The following is an 18,257-nucleotide window of genomic DNA, read 5'->3' as shown; positions in this document are numbered from 1 at the left end:
CACACTGCTGATCAAGGTGTACGAGATTGCCGTCAAGTTGGACGCCAAAAGATGGTTGCGTCATGGGGCGCGTATACGCACCCCCAGAGCACTGCTCCATCAAAATTTCCTGCAACTATGACACCAGTGCACCAGCCCATGCGAAACAAAAGAGGTGTATTTTTAACCACTGTGCATTGCATGCAACACACGATTGGGGCAGGGCGCGTTTCATTTAACTCCTCGTAGCATGTACGCCTTGGTGTCGGAAACTTCGGGGCAGTTTTTAATGAGTAACGTTTTTATCCTGTACACCCGATCGATCACAAGCAAGAAACGCGGGTGGTGTGCTTCTTAGGACTGGGGGCCCGTTGTGCAAACATCAAGTTCTACGGAGACAGCCGTAAATGCGAAGAGTTATTGTTTTCACGAGTATCCCCGCGCCAGAGGTCCCGTTTGTCGGCTGCAGGGCCGCTTCTAAGCGTGACCCGCCTAGCAGAGTTCCTGTTAAACAGCGTGCCCGCTTGCCAGTGGGCTGGATGCTTAAAACGATTTTCGAGGCAACGATCGACCCAATGCCATTACAACCCAACGGGTTCCCTAAAACATCGAGAAGGTCGGAATAAATTAAACACTGCAGTGCTCCAATTACAGTGACTGGGTATAGTTTTTCGCTTACAGCGACGCTATTAACCTCTAGCCCCTGTATGCACGCTCTGCGTCAGTTTGTGGTAGGGAGATGTTTTTTGTACACCTGTCGCCCAACTGTCCAAGTTGCCTGGCCTCTCCGCCTAATCGCCAAGTCTGATAAATAGGTTCCATGAGCCTGCTGTTTACGCCAGCGTCTATCGGGGAGCTACACTGATGGAGGATCCGGGTTTCCCGGACGCCTTGTTTCACCCCCAGAAAGGCTTCGCTCGTCGACATGTACCCCGGTCCATCGGAGCAATCGGCGTCGGCTCGGTCTCTCTCCTGAATCGCGGGCCTTTCTTCCACGTCCCAAAGGATCCGACTTATCAACCTCGCATTATGATCACTTCACAGGTGGCATTACATCAGCCTCGCATCCCGAATACGTTTATGGCCTTGAGGGCGCTGGCGATTGGTTCACGCGCGATCAACTCTGTCTCTGACAACTGCCTATGCATAAGGTTGGTCCGGTAGTTGGTTTTTCCGACGTAAACTGCTTTCACGCAGTGGATTAGGTGGTGGGGTTTAACGCGCCGAAGCTCACTGGGCTATGAGGCGCGCCGTAGTGGAGGGCTCCGGAATAATATCGACCACCTGAGAACATGTGCTGAAATCTCGACACACGGGCGTTTTCGCTTTTCGCCTCCGCCTGAAAAGCGTCCACCACGGCCGGGAATCAAACCCGCATCCTTGGGCTGGGCAGCACAACGCCTTAGCCACTGAGTCACCGCGACGGGTCTTTTACGCCACGGGAAGGGTAATTTTAGCCCCTGCTATGCTCCAAACCACTCATTTTTCGCTTTTTAATTATGTTTCTTAAAGGAGCCATGAAGAGAAAATGCAAGTTGGTTTTATTCGAAAGATTTCGTGTTTTATAGTGCCCCCAGCGCTTGTCCGGATACAAACGGTGCTTTATTCACTGAGAAATTAAACAATTTAGGTTAAAATTTTGATTTTCCCGCTCAATCGTGCGTTTTCGTGGTCCCAAGTGACATCACTGAAACCGACCGCTCTGCAGCCTAGAGTACCTTCATTCACGCATCCGCCGTACAGGGTAGGGACACGTGTACGTTGGCGCCGCCATTTTCAGTTGCTCGCTCGCCGCCGAAGCAAGTCATTGTGTCAAAACCGCGCTAAAATTATCGCCGCAACGCGGTTTACTGAAAAAGTTTGAATCATATTGTCTGTTTCGCGTTGCTAGGTCTCGTGGGAAACAAAAAGAATAACGCGTTGAGCCCGTTGGCCCAATTGCGGCGGCACGGGACCGTTGAAAGGTTGTCTCCACCCTGTACAGCGGTGTTGGTTTGTTCCCGCGTTTCTTTACGTTCCGTAACCTAGATGGCGCCACCATACCGTGGCAAGCGTTTGGTTTGTTTTTGCCCGCATTTAAACCTGGCTTGTTTTTGTTCTGGGAGAAAATATTCGTTCCCTGAAACAGTGCTCGCTCGACAAATGGGGTCACGTAAGACACCGTTGCTTGCGTCAATCGGCCAGTGTCGTCTGAGACAACCCCAAGCCCCGTAGTGCTGTGCAGCGAAACCAAAGCATGCTGTGCGCAGTACGAACAGCAGAACGCATCAGTACTTCTATGTTTACATGTGCTTTCGTAACTTCCACTGTTTGTCCCATCATTCTGATTGCTTTGTAAAGAATGTGCCCTAAATTTAAGCGCAAATCGCTCGTTCGTCTAGTTTGTAAGTTCTACCTAATTTGCGTCTGCTTCTGCCAGCCTCCGCCAATCGCAGAGCTTAGCCCATGTGACGACATAGGTTCTGTTGCGGGAAATGAGCTGGTGGGTCGCATGACCATTCCCGTTTTTCCTAATTATGTAGCTTATTTGAGCGAAGTTTACGTTAAAAGTAGTGTCAGTATGATTCTAACGAGACAATCTTTTGAATGATTTGATTGATTGATTGTAGGGTTTAACGCGCCGACGCAACGCAGGCGATGAGGCGCGCCGTAGTGGAGGGCTCCGGATTAATTTTGACCACCTGGGGATCTTTAACGTGCGCCGAAATCTCGTACACACGGGCGTTTTTGCTTTTCGCCTCCATCAGAAAAGCGGCCGCCGCGGCCGGGAATCGAACCCGCGACCTCGCAATCTTTTGAATGAACCGAACTTGTGTTTTCTCTTCATGGCTCCTTTAAGGCTTAAGCGTTCAGTATTTACCCCTTTAAAAGATGCGCGGCGCATTCACTTCCTCTCCTTATTGCTGAGCCATCCTGAAATAGCGCACTCAAATTCCGGTCCATCGAGTGCGCACTCACTCAGCCCCGCTGGACGGTGCATTGTTAACCCCCCTATGCCAGCGCTGACTCCGAGTAAACTGCAGCGCAGCATGCGTGAACAAACAAACGAAAAAAAAAGTTTCATAACAAAAATCGCCATCTCGTACCATTTCGATTATTTGGAAGACACCATTCCTGGACTTGGCATAGCCGACATCAGCTTGAGGCTTCGCTGCGCCGTCTTCTTCGGACTGCTTTCCCATGTCTGAAATTAGCGACAGAAAATATGCTGCGGAATCAGTTAAACCAGAAATATTTGAGCCAATATTGGTGACGGTATGGACCACTAACTACTCTCTGCTTCGTTTTTTAGTATTTCGTTGGGTAATAGATCGAGTTTTTTTGTTGGGTAATAGATTGGTGCCACGTTCTAGACTGTTCAATACAGAGCTTCCCTAACACTGACCAACCGAGGGAACGCCGAGAGTTGGCGGGGATAGGACGCGCGCGCTCTCCACACCTCGACGAGCGCGGTGCGATTGCATGGCGTCCGGGATATTTGACTCGAGTGAAACGAGGTGAGCGAGCTTCCGTCTAACTGCAAATGATTATAGCGCCACACCTGAATTAAGATAGACTCACGCACACACATACTGAAACAATATCTGCGGGTTCTAATCGCCGTGTGTTCAGTTACTCGTAGACCGCAAGTTGTGCACATTTCGCGAGCTTTCTTCATGGAAAAAAGTATTCTTCCCCGGAGAAAGCAATCGGTAATTGGGTGTTACGGGTTATACTCAAGGTAAATTCGACCATGACACGAATCCTGTAGTTTCACCTAATTATTTGAGGCATCGTTCACTTGTTGCCGTGTGTACAGTTTGCAACCTGACTCCAGGGGCGTCAGAACTTTCTTTGACATGGTAGGCGATAAAAAGGACACAGTAGCATTATTAATAACGTTAATAAACAATCACCCCCATCACCACCATGGGCAGCATAATCACTGATTGATTGATTGATTGATTGATTGATTGATTGATTGATTGATTGATTGATTGATTGATTGATTGATTGATTGATTGATTGATTGATTGATTGATTGTGGGGTTTAACGCGCCGACGCAACGCAGACGATGAGGCGCGCCGTAGTAGAGGGCTCCGGATTAATTTCGACCACCTGGGGTTCTTTAACATGCGCCGAAACATCTCGTACACTCGGGCGTTTTTGCTTTTCGCTTCCATCAGAAAAGCGGCCGCCACGGCCGGTCATCATAATCATTGTACTTGTATTTAAATAACTCTTCCCTCCGGAAACCCGCCGCAGTGGCTCAGTGGCTAATGCGTTGTGCTGCTGAGCACGAGGACGCGGGTTCGATTTCCGGCAGCGACGGCCGCTTTTCTGATGGAGGCGAAAAGCAAAAACGCCCGTGTGGTCGAGATTTCGACGTAGTACGTTAAATATCCCCAGGTGGTCAAAATTAATCCGGAGCCGTCCACCATGGCGCACCTACAGCGTGGACGTGCTAAACCTCATACGCAATCATCAATTCTGACTCTAAAACAGTGGTAAGCTGGGCTATAGTTCGTATGGTGTCATCTTAACAGCGCGAAAAAGACTGGAACAAAGGAAACACAAAAGACAAGCGCTGCTCACAATTAGTTCATTCGTATAATGCGCGCGGAATATAAACGATGCAATGGACAAAGAAGAGAGAACACAACATTCCGCTCGTCTTGTCTTCGACTTCCGTCGCCCCGTCTACTAATATATATATATATATATATATATACAGAAAGATAGGTCGGCAGTCTACAATGCCAAAGGAGGCATAGGGGTGTGGTTAGGCTCTTTTCTTTTTAACTACGGTTAATTAAATAAACATTTTTTTTAAATATACAGAAGAAAGAAAAACACGCGCCCAGAGTGGGGACCGAACCCATATCTATATATATATATATATATATATATATATATATATATATATATATATATATATATATATATATATATATATATATATATAAACGCGATCAGCTTGCTGCGTGGGCAGCTGTGCCCCGCACTGTGACAGCAGCAGCCACTTGTTGGTCGACCTGTTCTCACCTCGCAGCAGACTCGTTCCAGCGCGTTCCGTAATTCATGAAAACACTACATTTTGAGTCACTTTGCAACGCGGGTTGCTGTGGTCCGTGGAGTTTTTATTATGTTTTTATTGATTACATTTATTATATTCATGAAACCTAGCGTAAAAATTCTGACCTCCAACTTACTTGCGTTTTCTGCGCTGAAGCTTTTTTCGCGAAAAATTTACCTCGCAACTCTAAATTTGCATCATATTGTTGGAAAAACGATCATTACGCGAGTAAATACGGTAAATATATATATATATATATATATATATATATATATATATATATATATATATATATATATATATATATATATATATATATATATATATATATATATATATATATATATATATATATATATGTATGTATCAAGGTTGCAGTCGTCATTGCCAGTGCTATTCGGCTGTTTCCGAAAATATTTAATTGTGCCGAATAACGTGTGTTTGTCATGTTTCTTTGATACAGTGATAAATAAGCGAAAATATAAGTCGAAAAAAAATCCGCCATTTTTCCGGGAGCGGGAGTCGAACCCACATCTCCGCATAACGCGTGCGGTGCGTTAACCAATTACGCTACCCCGCAGCGGCTCCTCTCTCGACTTTACAGGGGGGGTTTATATTTACAAGTGCTCTGAGGCCGGCCAACTAGCACCGCCCCTCGACCACCGCGGGAGACGTAGAACGTCTTTTTTTTCAGCGGCCGCCACGTAAGACGTGGTCGGAGGTCGGGGTTAGCAATTGGCATATCCGAATATATAAGACAAAAAATAAGGTTTGGCAGTCAAGAAAACCTAGGAAAGCAAATGGGATCGAGAGTGTGGTGGGTCATAGAAACAGGTGAATAATTTTTTGAGTCATAAAGAACCTTATTTTCTGTCTTATTTTCACCGAGCCCCTCATTTCCCATTTCTTATTCGCTACATGCTTAGCGAGGGCCTCTGTTCTGGCAGTCTTGGTGCCAAGGGTAGCTCAAGAGGGTTCAACGCTGGTCGACCACTCTCGACATGTCGTAGACACTCGAGTCACGGCCCGGGGGTTAAAAAGAAGGTCCCCTTCACCCCGAGTAGTCCGAGTGGCGCTGGCTACCACCCCCAAGTGCAGGAAACAAAAATACCTCAACATAAATACCCGAGAAGGTGGTGGGGGAATAGCCCCGCCGGTAGCGTAGTGGTTATCGCACCAGACCGGTATTCTGGAGGTCGTGGGTTCGGACCCCACCCGGCGGGCATTTTTCACCACTTTCTTTATGACTCAAAAAATTATTCACCTGTTTCTATGACCCACCACACCCTCCCCTTTGCTTTCCGAGGTTTTCTTGACTGCCAAACCTTATTTTCTGTCTTATTTTCACCGAGCCCCTCATTTCCCATTTCTGATTCGCTATATATATATATATATATATATATATAAAGGTACATACATACATACATACACGTCAAATGGTTTTTCAAAGACTAATGATAATGATACAGGATGGCGGTGATGACGATGATCCGCATGCTTGCACAGCCACTGGTCTAGTCCTGTACTTTTTAGGAAAATCAGAAAAGCTTTAGCCGCTCTCTGCGCTCGTTTGGGACACGACCAGGGGCCCAATACGTCGCCCAGTTCCAATCTTACAGAGGGCGGCTGGCCCAGAGAGAGAGAGAGAGAGAGAGAGAGAGAGAGAATATTTTATTTCTCCAGCAGAGGCTGATGTGTGGGCGTCGCCCCGTGGAAGGCGTCCCTAGTCCGGGATGCCTTGACATTTTAGGCACAGAAAACCACGCGCATTCACAAATCAGGTGGTCTAAGTTCTCGCGCACGTCATCAAGCTTGAATTGAAAGTGTCTCGTATAAGTGATATTCAGCCGCAGCGGGTGTACGCATGAGGTCGGGAAAATGCCGCGGGCATTCTGATGAAGGCCAAAGGCAATCGGAAAGCGATGGAGGCGAACACAATGTACTCCCAATATTATTAGCGAGTCACTTCGACCACATCATATAAAGAACTCGCATAAAATTATTTAAAGTACAATGCGTTGTATCCCGCAGAGCTGAACGCGGCGTAAAGTGACACTAGTAGAGATGACCACCGATTCTCAAAGTCGTGATGACTGACGTGTGTCGCGATGAGCCGAACGCTGTCCTTCATTGTGATGTTTTCCCCACAATTTCTCCAATTACTCTGTCCATGCTTGTGTATGTGTGCTATATACACGCGACAAAAGCAGATGTTTTGTGACATCCCTTTGTGTGACACCAGGCTTCGAATGCACGTCTCTAAACCTTTGAAGGAGACTTAGGAATGTCGCCGAAAATGCGGGTATCGCGAGTACTAAAATGAAACATTTGAAAACTTGATAACGAAAACTACCCCAAGTTTCAAGGTTGGCTTCTCAGGAGTGCGCCAATGTCACAGATACAGCCGTATCTATTGGCTGCTTGCGATAGCGTCGTTACTAATTGTACGGTGAGTCTCGACACACTGATGTATTCGCTGCGAGCGGGGATTTGTTCGCTCCGGCCACCTGTCACAGAAAGCCACATGCTTTTCATACAAACATATCCCGTTAAAGAATGTGCGCTAGAAGAAGCTTATCGGTCATCTCTGTAGAACTATACGGCGATTCACAGCTGCGTGGACACTAAGCAATCTGGCACCCACGGCATGGGATATCTAAGCGCTGATAACTTCTAGAGACACGGATCGATCCGACAGCCTGAAGGCGAGCGTGAAGGTAATTTACGGCGCACGGTGCATGCATGCTTGTCCATGTGTACATGACCTCTGCATCAGCTCTATAGGGGAACCCGACACAAAGGTCTTGGATTGACTTCACAATGCGCTCTTAATGGTAAACAGAGGCGTATTAGTCCAAGTCTTTTTTTTTTTTTTGTCGCTGCATTGAACGGAAGTGCAGAACCTTAGAGTATCTGTAATGGAATAGAGAAAAAAAAACATCATGCGGCGTTCGCGGGCGGCGTTCCGATGGGCGCAATAGCGTAGCGCTGTTTTCAATGTGTTTTCGTGCGCCCTCAGCCACCAAAATTACGGTTTTCCCCCACCTCATGGTTAGTATTCACGCTTGTTTGTTTACGCAGAGATTGTACAGGCTAAATCAGCTGCGAATCCGCTAAATATAGTTTTGCGGACTTGCCAGTGTGTCGTCACGACCGATGTCAGTAAATCAGTGTGGAGGATGCATGTGCCTGAGAAACGGCCCCTTCAATTAATCGCGCTTTTCTCGCTAAAAATGCGTTCACATGCGCTAAATAAAAGTCAGAACATTGACCAACACAAAACATTTACCATCGGAACATTGAGGTTCTGTATTGGCCGAATAAATATTTCTATACAACTTTCCCCCAATGGAATGTTTTTCCAGCTATTGTATGATTCCCGGTTGATTGTTCAGACTGTTGCCGCAACTGTCGTAATAACTTCGCAGAATGACGTCATTTCACGTCTCAGCCAACCGAACTGCGTGACACGCCGTTTTTTTTTTTTTTTTTTTTTTTTTTGCGTCCGTAGACCACGATATGGCTTTTGCGTCGGTAGTCTGAACATAGCCTAAGCTGGTTTACTGATTGATTTTACCCACCTGTTGGACCTTAAGGTCTGCAGTATCGTACAAACAAATAAAAAACAAGAAAATTCTCGTATGCTGTACCGTGTATACCGTACCGCAGCCTCGTGTTAACAACAAGCCCAGTTCAGCCTCTGCCTAACTTCAGCAAACCCAGCCGCCATGCAGTCTATGGCTCAGCCGGCGTTGCACTTTGCGTGCTACAACTAAGGATTTTCTATCGTTGTATGGGAGGGCTCTATCGTCCGGAGTGACTGTTAAACGGAAGGGAGCCACGATTTTGAAATCCCGGGAAGGCGCCGCTTTCCTTGTTCGCCACTTCCGGCGTAACTGCTCGGCTATGACCGGAGCATCTTGAAGGTCGGTCCAGAAGCGCAGTAGACCGGATGGCCCTGTCCACTTTATTCCCTAGTGTATCTGCCTTCTGCAGTGCCCCTCAAGATGTTCAATCACTACCAGCTTGCCCAAACGTCGATTCTTCTGAGCCTCCGACCAAACTGACGGACCTACTGCTTCGCGAGACCACCTCTGACGTTGGTAAGGTAGACGCGAACCAATCAGCAAAGCATGACAAAAAGAATCAGAAGCGCGCACATTTCCGATAGACGCCGGGGGTCACTGCGCGTGAAAGCTGCTTAACAGTCGACCGGCGTGCGCATCGGACCCGGGTGCTTGCGAGAGCAAAGGAGGCGGCGGGAGTTTGCTCACACACCGGAGGCAGGACCCTCGCAGGAATGGCCGTGCGCGCGCGGTCGGCGCTGACAGTGTTTCTCTCGCTCCGCAGGGGCCGCGACTAATCACGCAGAACCGATCGGCCGCGCGGCTAAGTGGAACAAATACGAGCCGTGGATGGGCGAATGGGCGCATCCATTGTGTCCGACACTCCAAGGGCGACTGAGCGCGGCTGCGAAACTTCCGCGTCCCCCCCGCGTGGACTGGCGTTACGCGGCGACCCCGCTTGCGCATCCCCGAGCGGGGCCAGAGTTCCCAGAGTCAACGACCCTGGTACCTTGCGGAGACATCACGCTCCGGCTTAAATGCCCCGCCGCGGATTCTCCGCGCGTCCAGCGGCTTTGCGCGATTTCCGCAACGCTGCGCGGGATGATGGGCCGGCCGGAGAGCGCTGCCGCCACCGTCTTTGTTCGCCCGCGTGTCCGCGCACGTGCGCCAGCGCGCGTCGGCTGCCACGCTGCAAGGTCCCTCGCGTGACCCTCGGCGCAGGCTCGAGGGTGCGACCGCGCGGAGTACCGCTTGGCGTGGCGGAACGGCACACAACGGCTACTTAGTCCGAGACCGCGTCCCAAGAAGGTGTTCCCTCTTTAGCCTTTTCCTTTGAATGCAATTGGATTGAGATGACCGCGCACATTAGCCATGATGGAGGAGAACGACAGCGTACCTTTTCCCCATCGTTACGGAAGACGCCTTTCCACCTCCGCAACGGGGAATTTGTATACTATACCGGGCAGTCAACTGCTATGGCATTTCGTACTACTTCGGGACTGCTGAACAATGCCGACAGTCCTTTTGCGATTTTTTAAAATCAGTGGGCTGCATTACGCTTCTTCACTGAATTACCGGGAATGGTGCTTTTATTTTTTTGTTGCAGGCGTCTCGTAAAATAATGAATTGTTTTTCTGGTAGCGCACCAACTCCCTCGGTAACCTGACAACACCATCCGGTTAGTAATCGGACGACCCATTCGCAACGACTTGAGGCCCCACGTAATTCCTGCGCCTGCTATCGTACATAAGGTTATTTTCAGACTACACCTCGATTCTCTCCTCGTATTTTTTTTTTCTAAATTTCCGCCACACGTGCACTTCTCTTTTTATTTTTTGTTCGGGGACTTCAAAAGGCGCACAGCAAAAGCGCAACTCCTCAACTACCTACTTATAACAGGCTTGTTAATAATGAAATGGTAGGCGAAATGTGTCCGAGACATTCGCCGCCGACACCGTGAAATAGGCGTGTACCAAATGGCTATTGGTATTCTTGGCGAGGGCATAAAATGTCACCAAGTTAAGCAGCGAGAGCGTCGCAGATGGCACTTTTGCAGGCTGAGTATACCGTTCAGCAGACAGTCCGTACACGAGAGTAAAAGGCCGGCGTCTAATCACACAGGCACACCGGTGTGCCCTTGTGACTTCCTGGCTTTGAGGCGTGTGCATATTTTACTCGATAAAAAGGAAAAAAAGAAATGTCTTGCTTTGCTCGGCTTCGCTCTTTTCACATACACGCCCAGAGAAGGAGACAGAACGACTCGAGATCGCCGCAAGTAATGTTCTGAGCAGCCGAGGAGACTTTAAGGCATTTGATACAACGACCTTTTTTTTTTTTTTTTCTTTTCTATTACCCAGAAGTACACTATTCGAGTGTCACAGTACCTCGTGTGCTCCTAGGATGGCTGTCCCCCGATATATAGCCAATACAGCGAGGGCGGTTCCCCCTCGGCTTTATTTCATGTTTTTTTTTTTTTTTTTTTCCAAAAAACCCAGCCCATGAAGAGGCAAACGCTTCCTAGTAAATGGTGACGGGGTGCTGTACATACGGCTTTACCTGGTGGCACCACGGAAAGCGAAAATAAATCTGGCAGGGCTTGCCGGCACAACGCCAGCCACGCGCGTATCAGATCATTTTCCCCGCTGCACGTTTTTCCCCGCAGGGCGGTTTCCCCGGCACTAGAGCGACTTTTTCAAGTCGAGGAGATTAAGAGACCGATAATAAATGTTGGGAATTGTACGCCTTACATTCTGTTCTCGCTTCTATGCTATCCTGTCCGTCTGGATAGTTAGCTTACACAAAAAATCATCCCCACACTGGCGAGCAAGTTCTACACCACGGGAATGTAGAAGTATAGTTGGTCGTGATGTAGTTTAACTACACATACTCTCCCCATGCAATCACATGAGTCTTCACGCGCGTGCAACAGTTGCTGTAGCTGTGTGGCTACAAGAAAGGGCGCGTCAGTGGTGGCACTTCTATCACTGTCATTTATTTATCCTTTCGTTTCTGGGCAGCATAACTCACGTAATTGATTATTTGCCTATTTAAAGGAAGTCAAGATCCATAGTTTATCTGTATTGGGTGGAAAAAGAGAAAATGCAATGCGCCACACCACACTGTACTGTGCTAGCTAAGCTAGAAATGAACTTCTCATACTGGCCACAAGACTGTTTTCCCCGCAGATGAATAAAAGAAATCGTCAATCGCGCACGAAGTGTGTTCCGTAATCATCGCATCGAAATCGTCGCAGACTGCGTTGACTCAGTGACGTACGCACGATTTCACTCTCACTCCCTCGGGAAAGGGGGGGTGTACCGGCGCAGAAAACAGAGAGGCAGAACATAACAAGTATAGGAAAAAGTGTAATCAAGACTACAAAAAACTCAAAAAATATATTCTGAGTTTAAAAAACAAAAACTTCGAGACGGAGAGACCGTACTGTACAGTCATGGTCAGCCCAAGTTGAAACAACGAGACGGCGGCCGAGGTGCATTTCATTTAGTAATTGGGAAAGAAAATAAAGGAGAGCAAGAACTAAATAAAAGTCGTCCCGTAAATACCACTACGGTAGAATGGGAGGCCATTTATTTTGCCCTTGTTCCCTCTTTCTTTCTAATCTCTCGGTCACCGTTTCGTCGTTTCAGTTCAGGCTGTCCATGACAGCACTTAACTTTTAGATTCTTTTCTTTTTTTCGTTTTTGTTCCTTGTTGGTGGCAGTGCAATATGGCTGATCGTTCTTGGCGAGAGCAAGCGTTATAGCCGCGTAAGCAATTAGCCGGGGCATCCCTTGCCAGTGCAAGAAATAATTAGCGGCAGTGGCTACGTGATGACAGGCTGATCGAGTCAGAGGCCTCGTCCGTATCCTCTGTCCACCACTATTAAATAACAGAATTTGAGCTTGAGGGGGCCGCGGCTAGCAAGCTAACTAAAAAAATCTGAGAGATATTTCAGCGGCTCTCAGTAGACCTTATCTTTCAGCGCTACCACGCAACTTACCGCACGAATGTATACATAATCGTTGAGATATGAGCCCTACTGTGGACGAGGGAAAAGGAGGCGGAATTTTGACACGATTACTCTTATTTTCCTTCACTTTTCGAGCTTCTCAGCGCTCCTTGTAGACGCCATGGGTTTAAGTCTTTCCTTTGCACTGTGCTGTTACTATGGAAGTAACACATTCAGAAATAAAGATGTTGAGGTGGCATTGTCCAGTCTAATAAGTAGCCGCTATAAGGTTAATAATTAAGCTTAAATAGAAACAACAGAGCAAGTGCTCGAAATAACAAGCACGTAGCAATTAATGAACAAAAGAAAGCAGTTGGAATTTTAAAAATCCCGGGCCATCGCCACTTTAAAACCTGGGGAGGGGCGAAGCATGCAGTGTGCGCCGATTTTTTTCCTCCGCAAAATCGCTGCTAATAGGCAATGAGAAACTGAAGACGATTTTGTTTCACCTATATACGTATGTACATCTATTATATACAATCACCAATCGCGTAGCTAATAACAGACAACATGCATAATGTATTTCGTGGGTTCTAATTCTCCCTCGTCCTATAATGCTCCTGCTGTTGATGAGGCTCCTAGATCAGGCCGAGTTCAGGTAGAGGTATACAGCTTTGCTGTAAGAGTCTCGTGTCTTTGGAGCACGAAGCGTTCTAGCGCGAGGCGTTGGAAAACGAGTGTTCCGGTGTCTTAGTACCTTGACTACACGAGACGACCATAGGAGACGCCGACAGCCTGAGCCCCTAAGGTGCTTCGCCCCTAAAAACTATATGCTAGAAACAAAGAAGGCATTGAGAAGCTTTTCATGAAAATGAAATGCAGAATTGTACCTAGAAGTCCGCACCAACTTTTTTTACTTGCGCAAATGCATCCGTACCCTTCTAAGCTTGTCTTTTTTGTTTTGTTTACGGTTACTGAAGCCAGCAAACAGGCTTTATTTAGTGCCACGAATGACTATTTTTTTACTGTTTATAGCTGAACGTGTTAAAAATTCCTTGACGGCGTTTGGACTTGCAATATAGACAACATAACGAGGTTAGTTCTGCAGGTGACGACGTAACTTTGTGTTATATAGTGACCTTGTAGGGCCTCCATGCCTGTGGCATCTTGCTCTAGTGCTGGCTCTAGTGTTAGTGCTGGCTCTAGTGCTAACTATAACTCTGTTGTTTCCCGCGCGGAGCATGGAAAATGGTAATCGCCCAACGGCTGGGAGCAGTAACGCGCTCCTGTTATCCAGCGTGGGAGGAGGCCGGGGTGTTAACGTTGCGGAGTAACCACGGCACCCATGTCGTACAGTTCGTTTTATGGAATCATGGCGCCGGGGGTGTTGCGAACCTCTGTAACCGGAGCCAGGAAGGGGCCCAAAATGTGAGCTGATCGACAGCTGAGGGAAGTGATGAGCACTTCTAACCCAATTAATAAGGGGCTAGGGTGCGGGGTTAAGGGGGTTCCGCAGAACTGGCTCCCCAACTGACTACTACACCCACGCTGTACAGACGCACATATGGTTTCCATGGAGCCGGTGAGTGTCGCGAACCCCTGTAACCGGATGCGGGGAAGGGGCCCAATGTGTGTTCTGGTCGGCGGCTGAGGGAAGTGATGAGCACTTCTAACCCAATTAATAAGGGGCTAGGGTGCGGGGTTAAGGGGGTTCCGCAGAACTGGCGCCCCAACTGACTACTACACCCACGCTGTACAGACGCACATATGGTTTCCATGGAGCCGGTGAGTGTCGCGAACCCCTGTAACCGGATGCGGGGAAGGGGCCCAATGTGTGTTCTGGTCGGCGGCTGAGGGAAGTGATGAGCCCTTGTAACGCAATCACCCGGGGCAAGGGTGTAGAGCCAAGGGGAGTCCTGCAGAACTGCTCCCCGGGGGCCTTAACCTCCCCGAGGTTCCCGCTGGGAAACAGCGAATCCTCGGGAAGGGGGTGAAGTTAGGCTAATAAGGTCTTGAAAGCTGATTTGCCTGAAATTAAACTACCATGTGTGCACTCAGTGAAACAAACAAACAAAGAAAGGTTGTTCGCACAGTCACATACGCCAGGGACGTCGCATAGCTTCTAAGAGTGCAAAATTTTATAAACTTGCGAGTGCTGTCATCCACCCACTGTCGTGATGAGTCAGTCACACACGCACACACAAAAGAAATCAGCGCCGGCCCCGTTTAATAGATAGAACCAAATCGTTATCAAGCCTACGAGCGTTGAGAATCTACAAGATACACACATCTTCCGGAGGGCTTTCTATCTTACAAATATAGCTGGGGCGGTATTCTCGAGTTTTGTCCCTTTTGCATCCCTTTCCAAAGTGTCCCTTTTGGCGAGCCCTGATTGGCTAAAAGCGAACAACCGGAAGTGACGTAACGCAAGCGCAACAAATCTACTGCCAACGCCCACTGCCTAAACGGAAGTACGTCACGATGAAAGGGACTCAAAATGGACGTTTTCAAAAGGGACAGTTACGATAATACCGCCCCTGGACAGAACAAGCCCTGAGCGAAAAGTCTCAAAGGCTCTTTTTGAAGAGCATATTTCCATCACAGAATTCACGCTATCTATAGAAGGGTCTGCGGGGCTCTCTAAAGAGGAGAGTCAATTTGATTTTTTTTTCTGCAGCATAGCCATAAAATGGGTCATGCAGACAAAATACACCCATACAAAAATGCCTTATGGGCGTCTATTGAAAAATGTATGGCGAGCTATGGCCGCCTATGGGTCTCTATGGTCACCCATAAAAAAGGCAGAAATTAGGCTATAGCCAGCTATTGAAGTTTTTATAGATCCTGCACCAAAGACTGTAAACCATACAATTCTCTTTAGACGATTATAGAACATCCTAGTGTGTTTAGTCTATAGAGTCACAGCTATTCAGGTTACTGTAGCCAGCTAAAGAAATATGTATGGCTTTAGTTCTATAGACCAGCCGCGGCAAAGCTCTTTTGGCTGGCTATAGACCATTGTTTAGCTTTAAGTCTACAGACTTGAAACCATTCAGCTGTCTTTTGCCAGCTATTGGAAAAAACATGTCATCAAGCTAAAGAGAGACAGCCAAAAAAGCTCTTCTGGCTGGCTATGGGCTGTTGTTTAGCTCTAACTCTACAGACTCAAGACCATTCAGCTGTCTTTTTCAAGCTATTGAATAGAGTTCGTCCTAAAGCTATAGAGAGAAAGCCATAAAAGCTCATTTGGCTGGCTATAGGCCGTTGTTTAGTACGTCTACAAACTTGGAACCATACGGCTGTCTTCTGCCAGCTATTGGAGAGAATTTGCTTTAAAGCTAAAGAGAGGCAGCCATAAAAGCTTCTGCGGCTGGGTGCAGTACAATATATAACTATAAACCTTTAGACGTGTGATATTTACGCAACATTTTGCCGGCATTAAGAAAGCGTTTGGCGCAGAACTTACAAGCCTGCATCCACAAAGGCTTCTTTAGCTAACTACATAGTAACATAAGGCTCCAAGTCTCCAGCCGCTAATCGAAAAGTGTTAGCCTATAAAGGTATAATTCGAGCAACCATTAAATCCTATTCTGCTGGTTTCAATATGACTTATGACGCGAAATTCATATACTCATGATTTACCTAGCCACATCTACAACAGAGATTGGATAACGATGATGAGGTTGATCGGCCGGTTATATGAGCGTATTTGTTCAATAAGGTTAGGTACTTATTATACCAACAATACGGGAAAAGTACAATTAAAGGAAGCTACTGATTAACGCTCAAATTCAGGTTGCAACTTTGGATACTGCGCGTCGGCAAAGCTTGCAAACGAACGTTGACCGAAAGACATATAATTTCGGAGAATTCTTCCTCTGCGGCCCTTCGCTGCCGCGGTCAAGTGAAAAAAACTACCACCTCCCCTCGCGGGAACCCCTGTGTAGATGCGACGCATAGGGTGTTCACGTTGCAGCGTTGGACAGCGGAGGAACGGCGCTGGAACGATGGAGCGGAGCGGCGCAGGCACCGCGTTTTATAGCGCGCATAACGGTGAGGGGACGCGCCGGCGCCAGTGCGTCTGCCGCGGCTATGACGCAACACAATCCAGCACAATCCACTTTAATCCAATCCAAATTCAATCCAATCCAAGCCAATCCATTCGAATCCAATCCAATGCCCCTGGCGAGAGAGTGTTCGCTATCGGAGAGGAGAGGGGGGGAGCGGCGGAGAGCGCAGCTCCCGCGGCGAGGAGAATGGGGGAGGGGCGGACGCCGACAACAACGCCGACGCCGGATGCAGGGACAAGGCGAGTGAATGAGATGCAGTCGCATCTAAAAGCGGGCTTCTCTGAAAACGGCCCTCACAGCGTCGAAGCAGATTGGAAAAAACTTTCGCGGCCCACGGTACGCTCTCTCCGAAATATGGTGGAAGCTGCGAACAACCGCATTCTTTCTCCCGTGGGAGTTTTAGAATAGCGGGTCAGGGCTTATTTTAAAAGCGGGATCAGATATCTGCCGCGATGCTAAGCCTACGCCGACCGGCCGCGGACGTTCGGCGATCCGACCGATCGCCGCGGCGCGAGGTGCGCAGAGCGGCCGAGAGATGGCGCTACCTGCGCGAAAGCATCGAAACAGGCTACGCAGATGACGCAGATGTCTTGGTCACCGATCGCTCAAACGGCAGTTATAGCTGAAATAAACTTCCACATGCGAGAAACGGGATGACAGTGTGGGGAAAAGTTGTGTTACGGATTGTCATTCGCAGTTGCACAGATAGCGGCGATCAAGTATCCGCCATTAATAAAGTTCCCATCACCAGAGCCGACCCGAGCAACGCAAGCCGGTTGCGGGCTGTCGGGGGCGCCCCTCTAACTCGCCGCGCGCGATCGCCTTCGTTTGGGTTCCCCCAACTTCTTGGGGGCCCCGAACGACTTCTGAGTGCCCTCTTTTCTCGAACACTCGAACAGCATATCCACACAACTCAGCGATATATGCGGATAACAATCGTCACACGGCTAACAAGACTAAAAAGGAATGCGTGTTAAAACTGGGGTTTAGCGAAAACAATCACCTGACCAACCAGGAGTGCAATATACGAGGAGTGAGCTGAAAGTTGTTTATACCATACCGGTTTATTCAACGTATTCGCTGAAAACTCGTACACACATCCACTTTGGTGTTTACTTCAAACAAAATTACAGCCTCCACGACCGGGAATCGAACGAGCGTCCTCGCGCTGAGTAGCAAAAGGGCTTGACCGATGGGCCAGGACAAACGGTAGTGGGGCGTGCCCTAGATTGTGGGCGGGCAGTTGGACGCCTCCAACCAATGCTATGGCACTACCTGTCATCAGGTATACCGGATGACAGAAGGTGCTAAAGCAATGCATGACTTTAAAAAAAATGAGGCAGTTGACCTTGTCGGGAGAAGGTGACGTGCGTATAAATTGAGAGATTGTTCAAGTATGTAAGGGGTGGGGAGGGGGAGCTAACGAGGCCACTGCCTCTACCTATCGTCGAATAAATACTACCGCTTATTATTTTTCGCTCCCAAGTGATGCACCGATTTCTTACGCGGCTTCGACGTCTCCTCGCTCCACAGTGATCTGCTATTTTCCTGCGCCCCCGAAGAAAAAAATCAAAGTAAAAAAAAAACAATTACAACGTAATATAGAGCATGCATCCGCTGAATGCCTATGTTGTTA

General features: G+C 48.1%; 1 protein-coding gene across 4 annotated transcripts in view; it reads right to left on the bottom strand.

Annotated features, from left to right (window-relative positions):
- LOC144149948 (uncharacterized) overlaps positions 1-18,257 on the bottom strand; it is a 48,699-nt gene that overhangs the window by 15,324 nt on the left and 15,118 nt on the right. For all 4 annotated transcript variants that reach the window (XM_077681708.1, XM_077681722.1, XM_077681714.1 and 1 more), the window contains one exon: positions 3,066-3,163. In XM_077681708.1, the coding sequence (XP_077537834.1) occupies positions 3,066-3,163 (98 nt within the window). The remainder of the gene's footprint in view (positions 1-3,065; positions 3,164-18,257) is intronic.

The sequence above is a fragment of the Haemaphysalis longicornis genome, unplaced genomic scaffold (genome assembly GCF_048455015.1).
Source record: "Haemaphysalis longicornis isolate Haplotype H1 unplaced genomic scaffold, Haemaphysalis longicornis Haplotype H1 scaffold_1, whole genome shotgun sequence".
Lineage (NCBI taxonomy): Eukaryota > Metazoa > Arthropoda > Arachnida > Ixodida > Ixodidae > Haemaphysalis > Haemaphysalis longicornis.
Note: the sequence above shows the minus strand (reverse complement) of the source record. Positions and strands in the feature narration are given on the sequence as shown.